This window comes from Sabethes cyaneus, chromosome 3 (assembly GCF_943734655.1).
Source record: "Sabethes cyaneus chromosome 3, idSabCyanKW18_F2, whole genome shotgun sequence".
Taxonomy (NCBI): domain Eukaryota; kingdom Metazoa; phylum Arthropoda; class Insecta; order Diptera; family Culicidae; genus Sabethes; species Sabethes cyaneus.
Window position 1 is genome coordinate 227,205,839 of NC_071355.1, and position 10,592 is coordinate 227,216,430.

The 10,592-nt window shown below is 41.8% G+C and overlaps 1 protein-coding gene across 1 annotated transcript; it reads right to left on the reverse strand.

The window, feature by feature from the left end:
• Window positions 1-1,082: 1,082 nt before the first annotated feature.
• Window positions 1,083-10,103, reverse strand: LOC128740930 (serine-rich adhesin for platelets). Its single transcript, XM_053836509.1, has 4 exons — window positions 9,763-10,103; window positions 7,360-7,642; window positions 3,690-4,142; window positions 1,083-3,629 (listed from the first exon to the last, which is right to left on the reverse strand). Exons 1-4 carry the CDS (start codon window positions 10,101-10,103, stop codon window positions 2,241-2,243), a joined length of 2,466 nt encoding a protein of 821 aa, XP_053692484.1. The 3' UTR covers window positions 1,083-2,240.
• Window positions 10,104-10,592: the final 489 nt, after the last annotated feature.

The following is a 10,592-nucleotide window of genomic DNA, read 5'->3' on the forward strand; positions in this document are numbered from 1 at the left end:
AGTTGTCAATTGTCTCTCACTGATTTCCTATTTTCTACCCGCTTGTGTGTTGCGGGTGATGAGGTCGTAGATAGTGGTGAAGGGCAAAGGACAAAGCGGTTACGGGTTATGTTTTAGTTACACTCAGGGTCGGCTTATATGCGCTGTCCGCAAGGTACGTGGTTTGAATTTATTTATAAATTTAAAAGAAATAGGTATTTGAGCAACTAAAATTATGTTCAAAAATTTTTCACCGTTTTTAAGTGCTGATTGCCTGCATCATCGTAGGGATAACGTCAACCCTGTTGCCTGCTCAATTAGAGCGAAAGGTTCAATCAAGGTGTATTGCAAATAACGTAATTGATAGATTCTACGCCTTTTTATGTATATTTTTATTCCTATGTGCATTAAAATTAGATGCATAGTTGATTGTTGAACATTAAAACAAATTATTCGTGTTCATCGTTGAGGATTCGAACTAAAATTGGGTGCATTGCATTTAATATATTCATCATAAATTTTAAGGTCAGGCAATTTAAATTCTATGCAGAATATATCAATGTTTAATTTTGTTCAAGTGAGCAATTTCTAAACAAAATTACGAAAGAGGCCACTGCGGAACAGTAGAATATACTATCCGCTCAACACCTTCATCAAGAAACGAGCATTGTGCAAGCGGCTTGTCCTAGTGGCAGGCTTGTGTATGTTTTGTCACATTTTCAAACCCGGAAACACCTGGGTATGCACATGAATATGTACTTCACCGCAGCGCTGTTCGTTGATTGTCAAGCAACTTCCAGACATTAATAGAACAAAAAACAAAATGCTAAATAGGAACAAAATGGCAGAAAATTGCAAAGGGGAGGGAGCGCATGGTGGTACGTTACCGTTTCGTGGGGTGTGTTGTCTGCTCTATACCGGAGGCATGTTGGTGTGGTTTTGTTACGATACGGTGGCACCTGGTTGGAGAAGCTGGGGCTTTAAACGGCAGCGCGTTTTCTTACAGGGGAAAAAAAGGTAAAAGAGACACAACCGAAAACGGAAGATTATTGGCACATACGATGTAATACTTGCTGGGTTGTCAGTGTATCATTACTGCTAGGTACTGTATGAATGTGGGTGGGATGAAAATGTGGCGCGAAATGAGGTTAATGGGGTGTGAATGTACAAGAGATAATGATGACAACGGGGGGAAATGTTTCAACAGTTGATCTGAAGAGCAACGATATAACATGACTTGTGCTGTACATTGTTGGACTTTTTTTCTTTGCAAACATATCTTTTGTGACATTTTTCTTCCTTTGTTAGCTTCTCCGGAATGATTGTTTTGTAGCTTCTCTTGTTATTGTTTCTCCTTGCGTGCTTCTAGCAATAGTATTTGGAAACTGTTACCTTTGACTTTCCGTACAACAATGATAAAGGCTTATCGCTCTAGCAGATGCAATATGATCATTAATTTTCTCCCCTTCCTAAATATACATGATTTTTAGGCACATGTTTGCAATTGCATATCCTCTTTCCGCGATCTCGTCTTGATTTTTCGTTTCGTTTTATTTTAATCAGAACGTACTAAATAATCGAATTCCACTATTGTTTGATCCTCGTTACCTAAGGTCCTATGTTTGATTTTAACGATTGTTTGTAACACGTAGCATCTAGAATTACATACAAATAACCTAGCGATTGGCGTAACAGTCACTTCGCCTAATCGATTCTTCGAGTTCTGCTTTGAGCACTTTTAAAAATGCAGTTTACACTTTCTCCGATTGGTTGGATGATGTTGTTTCGTAGTCAGGAACACATTGTTCAGAATTTTTTTTTTTATTTGATTCAAAATTTCTTCTCTTCTTTTTACAGGAGCTATTTGAGCTTACATTGTAACGCCGCAGTTAAATAGATAGATTAGAATGTAAAACAAAACATTCAATAGCGCGTTTAGTGTTGAAGTTCCTCCCAGTGTGAGATTTAGATTTGGTTCATCTTTAATGAGTTGAAGCTTACAAGTGTCGATCAAATGGACTAAAATCCACATCACATCTAAGAAAAATCCATTTTTGCCGTTCCGTGCTTTAGTAATTTTGATACTGTTGATAAGGAGATGTCTTGGACGGATTGATAGAATTTTGAATGGTGTACGATGCAATCTCATTGAGATGATAACGTTTTATTTCCTTTTACGAAGAACAGTACAGTGTTGGTAATTGGTGTCGAAAGAGAAAAAGAGTAACAGTATTTAACAGCCGAAGCCGACACGGATAAGACTAGAATAATGTCTCCTTCGACCACTTGCGGGATGGACCGGGTATGCTAGGGTCCACTGGCGACAGCGGCGGTTGGGAGTTATCTTCGTCTATCGTTAGTATAGGTAGTTCAAGAATCACAGAAGGGCTTTTGATATTACTGCTATGGTTTTTAATTATAACATTAACTTCAACGCACTTATTATTACTTTCATCTTCGACTGGATTGCTATTATCGTCGTTATCGTTATTATTATTTTTGTTCGTCCTAGTGAGACTGTTATCTTTAGTGTAATGGCTAACTGAATGACTGCTAGGTGGATTACTGGGCAAACTACATATGCTTGGGCGTAGTTGTGGTACCGCCAGCGAAGGGGACCGAGGAGATGGAGAACGATCCCGACTGTCATTTTGTTGCTGTCTTTCGATGATTGCTTTTGTTTCGATTCTAGTCCCTAGATTCACCTTATCAGCTTTCAGCTTCGACTTACCACGACGATTACTATTTGAAAGACTACTTAAACAACTAGTATCATTAGGTTTTTCGATATCAACATAAATAGTATCACTAGCGGTACCACGGACAGCATGGTATTGGGGCAGTTGCAACTGGTTACTGCTGCTACTGCTACTACTAGCACCACCACCAACGGCAACGCCAGCTTTAGTAGTCTCTGCGGAACCGGTCGCTGAATTACTCGAACCGGGTATTGTTATTACCACCGGGGCGGCGGAATATTCGCCCTCATCAGCAATACTGAGCTCATCGCTATCAGTGCTAAATTGCTGCAGATCTTCGTCGGTATCTGCACAGCTATCGTCGAAAACTGAATCCGACCCGCAGCTGTGTAGGTCACTGTCTTGGCAATCTGCCGAAGACATTTTGAAGGAACTAAGCGAAGCGAGAGGAGCTCTACGAACGACACTGCTGCTAGGATCACGGTTCCCTATACTAATGTCATCTATTCTAGTGTTACTACCGTAATTCTGCCTTAGCAGTGTGTGGTTATAGTTAATATCAGCACCATTTGTATCAGGATACGCAGTTATACAATCGATCGAGCTTTCATCGTAGGATGTCCGTTTCCTACTGACAAACTGTTCCCGCGCCGATAAACCCGTAGTCGTGTGCGCTATTCGTTCGCTTGGACAAGGCGAAGATTTTGGCGTGGCTTCGATAATGTTAATCCCGGGATAGAACGCATCCCAATCCGCACAAGTTGCCCCTAACGTAGAACCATTACTGAAAACTTGTCCACGATCGTCAACACGACTGTGCCGTCGCGATTGCGATCGCGACATCGGTGGCAAAGAAGATAACCCTAACGTAATGGCCGAACATCGTCGTTCTAGGAAAGAACTTTCTGTACTACAGCAAGTCATCGCACTGCTTCGTCGTGACTCCGTCCCCTAGAAAATGTACGGTCAATCTTTAATTAATATTCTTCAATTTCAACAAACCAAACTCACCCTTCCAGGAACCATCAAATAATTGCCTGGTGGATAGCCCACATCTACCGTCGTAGTGTACTGATCGAATTCGTCATCAGCTTCCTCGCCGTCGCTCTCTAAAAAATAATCGTCCTGGCCGAAACTATCACCCATATTGTAGGCACTAAGGATCCGCGAGGATACCGAAACACTGTTCCGATGGCTTCGGCTGCTGGCATAGGAATATCGCCGCTGAGGGTTCAGCAGACTGCTGTACCCCCCGCCGATGGACGAAAACCGAGAGTTTCGGTTCAGCATCGGCGGAGCGCTGACATTACCCAGCGACATCAACCGATCGCGCTTCAAGCCCGGATAGTTTACGTGCAGCTCCTCCTGGAGCAGAGAAAACGCCGTGGCTTCGATGGCTTCCTGCAGTTCACGTTCTTCTTCCTCCTGAATGACGGCGGCTGCGACAGCCGCTATCGTCGGGTCCTGGAATGATAAAATAGTATCAGAATAACTATAAATTGTTTTTGAACGTTTTTGTGGAATTTCCGAAGCAACGAGAATGTTATGAGAAAAGTCTATTTAATATACATAGTAGATTAAATGCACATTCCTCCTAACTTTCCCATTGTTAATAACATATTATTAAACTGTGCACCGTTTGATAGTGAAAGATGTAAAGATTAATTTGGTTCTCGTAAATTGCGTAAATTGGTTGACAGTATTCGATTCACACGTTGCGGAAAGGAGCAAACAAGATTTGCGGAGAGGCACTAGACAGGAATCCGCAACGTCAAGGAAAATGAAGAAAAGAAAAAGGCAGACCCAGAGGCTCATGGCAACGCAGCTTAGCCAACGATACCCGAGCATTTGACGAGAATGTTTCCTGGCGATAGGATTTCTTCCCTTTATTCTGCTGGACCGGCGGACATGGAAGTAAGTAAGTAAATTTGTGAAGAAAGGTCAAATCGAGAACTGTTTTGGAAAACGAAAAAAGTTCGTTCATCTCAACATCTCCAAATGCCGTTGGGCTAGATTCAATTTTTTGATGTCAAAATCTTAGGCATATGGATTTCAATTGAGCGGTGTTTAGTCATAGCGTGCGTCTTTTTCTAGCTATTTTGATCTAATGAAGGGCAGTTTACTCTAGATGTCTCGATGTAAAAAGATGTAAAAGTGAATATCTCTGCATTCCGCTGGGATGACATTGATCTTTCTTCACCATTAGAAAGATGTTTTCAAGTGAAATGCGATGGTAGTAAATTGAGTGCCACACGATGTCACAACAAGAGATGTCGAAAGAAAATTTTTCATGTCTGAAATGCATCTTTATCGTTATATAAACTTGATATTGCATTGTTTTATTTTTAGCGATGATAAATAGATCTATTACGATGACTAATCCAAAGCGCAAAAAATCGTGCAACGCTCAACCAGCTAGAAACTTCGATGGCGGATCCAAGGTTTTGTAGGAAAATACCAGGCGGGCTTGATGAGGTTCCGCACAATTACCAGAAATGTCGGGAGAACAACCTGTCCGCGCATCACATCTTTATTGATTTCAAAGCAACATACGATACAGTCGATCGAGACCAGCTATAGCAGATAATGCACGAACACGGCTTTCCGAATAAACTGACGCAACTGAGCAGAGCTACATTGGAGAGAGTGTTGTGTTTTGTGTGCATCTCGGGGATACTTTCCAGTTACTTTGAGACGCGGCAAAAGTTGGGACAAGGTGACGGCTTATTTTGCATGCTATTCAACATCGCACTTGAAGGGGTGATCCGACGAAATCGGAATCTAGGACGAGTGTTCTAAATATAAATGCGGCCAAGACCAAATACTAAAAGGAAACAAACGCTTGCTTCTCGCGGACGGTAACTGTTGATGGCGACGAACTATAAGTGGCAGATGGGTTCGTGTATTTGGGATTGTTGGTGCACACGGACAACAACACTAGTAAGGGGATCTAGTTGCGCATTTAAGCGGAAAATTAGGCTTCCTTTGTCCTTCGCAAAACGCTAGGCATACACTATGTTCGAGCGGAAGGTACAGCGGACGATATTTGGCGGAGTACAAACTGAAAGCGGAGAGTAACGGAGACGTATGAATCATGAGCTATAAGCACTGTTTGGAGATATTGCCATCGTCATCTGGCGAAAGTCAGTAGGCTATAGTGCGACGAAAACAGTTCTCTTTAACAACTGCACCAACATCAGGAGGAGCTTTTTTGACATGTGAAATATAAAATAAAGGTTTTGTTTTTGTTAAAATCTATTGGGTTTGATTCTTTGATCTTATATTCATCCGATTAGAAAAGAAAGCAATGAGACAAACAAACGCGTGCCGTGAAGAAGCCCAACACCATTGAAATCCTTATAATTATTTTTTTTTTTTTTTGACATTAAAGTGTGGCAACATTTTGACATACAAAGATAATGAACTTTTCTCGGAATGAGTCTCCACTGTGACTGGTGGGATAAAAGTCCGTGTCACTTGTTATTAGAAAATATGTATTTCTATCAATACACTCAGTCTTCAAGAATCTTCATAAAAAACCGTGTTAATACACGATTGCCGGCTATTAGAGTACAGGACAATTACGAGGCTAGTACAACGATCCTACTGACTCTATAGCAGCACCTTCCAGCCGAGATTCGAACATACGACGACTGGCTTGTTAGCAATGTTGCGAATCGAGCGAGAATTCAACCATGTATAATCACACGCGAAAGAGTATGCGAAAATAGCATTCAACACTTACGCCACACACGCAGGCGTAAAAGAAATAGCCGCCAGTGCTGTGTGAGACATTTTGCTACCCACACACTCGCGAACGCTCATCGCTCATCGTCTTCCTGCCTAGTTTATTGCCGAGGCAAAAAACTCGTGGGGAATCAAATGCCCGTGAGGCTGATGGTGCACTGGGATACAAATTTTGCATTAATTTTTCTTCTTCTTCTTCTTCGTCTTCGCCATCGATTCTACTCACGGGCCCTCGCGTGTAATCGACATCAGCAGATCGGGCTGCAACGACGAACGACGAGCGACAACTGTAGCTGTTGGCTTAACACAAACGCGCAAAAACTTATTGCAGTGCATGAAGAAAAAAGAGCGGGAGTTCTAAAGGGGGATGCTTATGCCGGTGTGTTCGTTTGAATGAGTACGCGTGTGTGAGAAAATTAGACCACACGAGTGCGGGCTTCGCAACACTGCTTGTTAGGCCAGCATCGTACTCCGAGGCTAACTGGGCAGATGTTAATTAAAAATGAATTTCATAATTTCTCAGATGTTCCACAAGGCAGTAACGTAGGACCATTGGTTTTTATCATATTATTTAATAAAGTCTGCCATGTGTTACCGAAAGGTCGCATATGCTGACGACCTCAAAATCTTCCGGATCAGTGCTCCCACAGACTTAGTCTTAGCCACAACAAATCATCAACAAGTTTTACGACTGGTGACAATGTTATTTCATGAATATTAGCGTGGCGAAATGCCCTGTAATTACGTTAACAAGAGAAAACCCATTTCAATGAAGATGTGCGTATTTCCATAACAAAGAAATATACGAAATTAAATCACGTCACTTTTCTCTTTATCAAAAATTAAATTGTTCAACTCTTCATACACACACATTCATGTGTTCACAAATCGTCTGCAATCATCTGGTATGTTGCATGCAAAAATAAAAACCTACCTTCAGTGCCTTGGCCGTCGACCGGCTTCGGCTTTTATAGATTACGAGGAACACCATCAGGCCGAAGAAACCGCCGAGGGTGGCCGCTATCCGGACGCCCGTCATCACGTCGTACGTCGCGTAGAATTCCATCCGCTGCCGTTCTCGGTTCCAGTCCGCCTGCGTTTGATTGCTACAGAGATGAGACGAAGGTGGTGAGAGCGAGGAACTTCGTTGCGTGCTGGTGACGCTATCAGTTATCTTTCCGGGCACACTATCTGTGCCGGGGCTTCTACCGTCACTGCTGCTAGTACCGGTCGTAGCGGTAGTGGGAATAGAAGTAGTAGTGGTAGTAGTACTAGTAGTAGTTACAGTAGTAGCAGCAGCAGTTGACTCGATAGGACTACTATTACTGCTAGCGCTGTGGTTGTTGCTGTTATTACTCGAATTGATGGTTAACAGATAGTACAGAGGATGGTACACCGACAGCACGGATGAACATAAACAGCGGTTAGACACGAAGAAGCAAAGTAGAATGGTTGTATGTCAGTGTATTGCGTATACACGTGATATCACGTTGAAGATCATTGATCACATCGATGCGTAGCGAAATGTCAGATTTGTAGTACACGTTAACGGAAATGAAGATAGATCCAGTAAAATAGATTAGAGAGACGAGAAAAAAGATAACAAAATATGAGATGAAAAACGAACAGTTGATTGCATTTTGCATATTGGATGCTGAATTATTCCTACCAAGCAGATGGATTTTTTGTAGCTAACAGAGAAGCAACTTTTAAACGAACAAAACCACGATTAGATACCACAAAATTTACTACACATATGAAACGGTAGCAGCTGTTGGCAATCATCAATATAAAAACAGCTGTTAGGCAGTGCTAGAGAAGGTTTCTCAGCGAAAACGACCTTTTCCGTTTTCCGCTAACCACACTTGACCCGGGATCAGGACCTTTATTTATGGTCGACTAACAGAGATTTATCAAACAGGTGTTTGAAGTTGTGGGATAACCTTTCGAAATAGAATCGTTCTCGGTGAACAGAGTGTTCCTGACCCCAACTGGGCAGTTCGTTCGATCGATGTATAAACTAGACATGTGGTCGGTCGTAATTATGGCTACAAGACGCTACTGTAGAGAGGTTTCACTCCGGACAGCGCTGCTGTGTATGAGGAAAACGGAGTAAGATTTATTGCGAATAGATTCGTCCGCCTTTACAGGCCACTTGACTGCGAAATTTGTTGCTGTCCATGTTCTTGAAGCAAGCAATTGATGTTCAATGTAATCTTAAATTAATAATTTCCGCTTGTAGCGCCAGTGCTTGAGGATTACAAATTTTCCTTCACATGAATCATATCATGTCATGTTACATCATGGTATATAATCATTAAATCATTTTAAATATCAAAACCGACATGTCACGGGTGACATTGCATGTTATAAAGACAATTATACAAGCCATCAATTGGTGTGATTTTTGCAATTGTGGAACGTTTCGCATGACAGCATTTGTTTTCTTTTTCATTTTGTCTTTTACAATGCTGACCGAAGTTCCGGTTAGGTATAAGTCCTATACTGCCATTATCATCGTGCGGTCAACAATTTTCCACTTATTCATGCTCCCTAGCACTGCATACCATTCAGTACGATGGAATCCCACAAACAGCGATGTTTGCAAGCTGCTGCATATAAAACATCCTGCAATTTTCACTTTACTCTTGTGCTCCAGCCCCAGGACGAGCACCCCTTTATCTGTGTGGTTGACCATCGTGGTTTTGTTTATCGATACGTGTACACGGCACACTCGTCGATAGGATGAGGATGAGTTAATGCTGAGAGAGCTCTCGTTAGGATGACCGAGAAATACGATGTTGTCTACTATTCAACTTAGTGTTTCTGTGTTGACTTATTAATAAAATCTGAATAAAGACGCTATTTTTAAAGCCGAGATTATCGCACTAACATTTTACTAAAGATTCTCTACGTAAGTTATTACAAATTTTCCCTTATTTGCAAATACTATTTTGATTGCAAAGCTCATTTTAAGAGGATTTATGTCGAAGTAGAGGTTTTAATAGTATTCAAATAAAGGCGATCAGATTTTGACAAATTATAGTTACTAAATTTCAACTTTTGGAATCGTTTGATCTCGGTCATCCTGCTACACATTCAAATCTATGTGAGAGGCATATATGCAAATAGTGTGTGTGAGAGAGAGAAAGGATTGACTGAGCGGCTTTGCTAATTAGTGATGTGTTGGATGCCCCCCGCAAAGGTTTTTGTTTGCGTGGGCTTCGCCAATAATGGGTTGATAGTTTGGCTGGGGAATGTAGGCTGGAGGTAGGAAGGCTATGGTAATGACCATGTAAATCGTGTGTTTTAATCGAGGCTCGGTTTTGCACCCTACCTGAACACCGGTGTAGTTAGCTGCGGCGGTGGACTAGTTGATGCTGAAAGCGTCCCTGTTGCGTCCAGTTGACCAAAGGATTCGGGATTTGCCAGCAATGATGGCAATTTCGGGTGGAGTGTTGCGATTTTAGGTGGTTGTTGATAGGACGAGTGTGTTGATGATGAAAGTGACGAGATGCTGCTGCTGCTGCTGCTGCCAATGGTGTGATGCGATGTGTCAGTAAATGCAGATGCTCCAGAGAATGAGGATGCGTCAGTTGACGTGGTTGACGAATGCAAAAAGGACAAGGTCGGCGACGACGGATCTGACGCAACTGACCGTCGCGCGGCTTTTCCCATTGCTATGGAAACATTCTCTGAAACGATAAGCGAAATAGACAGAAAAGCGTTGAATTATACAATTTATGGTAAAAGTAGAATATGCGAAATATTCGGATTCGATGGAGTCTTTTGAAACGGTTCCGTTTTTTTCTTTCTTGTTCTCAATCTTCAGGTATTAAGTCGTTAACGGTGTGTGGTTTGCTGGTTCGCTATTTTCGCGGCGAAATGTTTTATAAAAACAAGTGTAAAAGCGTAGAAACTCTGGCGGCTAAATGTAAACATTTTTTTGCGGACACTGTTTACTGAATTAGTTGTTACTGCTAACGTGCAATCATATTCATTTCATGTGTGGTATATTTCACACCCGCCCGTACCGTGTGGCAAAGATGTCTGTGGTTTTGCGGGTCGGTTTTTGGAGGATGCGTTTTGACTTTCGTTTTGTTTTGTTTATAGCCGATGAACACTTCTTGTTTGGGCTAGTTAATCTTTGAACAATTCGAGCTGAAG

Bases quoted from the DNA above. Each gene is read 5' to 3' on its own strand.
- LOC128740930 (XM_053836509.1), bottom strand. From the start codon at position 10,103: ATGGGAAAAGCCGCGCGACGGTCAGTTGCGTCAGATCCGTCGTCGCCG. The intron at 7,643-9,762 runs GTAGGGTGCAAA...CGGTACTAGCAG, and splicing joins CTAACTACACCGGTGTTCAG to CAGTGACGGTAGAAGCCCCG. The intron at 4,143-7,359 runs GTAGGTTTTTAT...TTATCATTCCAG, and splicing joins CGACGGCCAAGGCACTGAAG to GACCCGACGATAGCGGCTGT.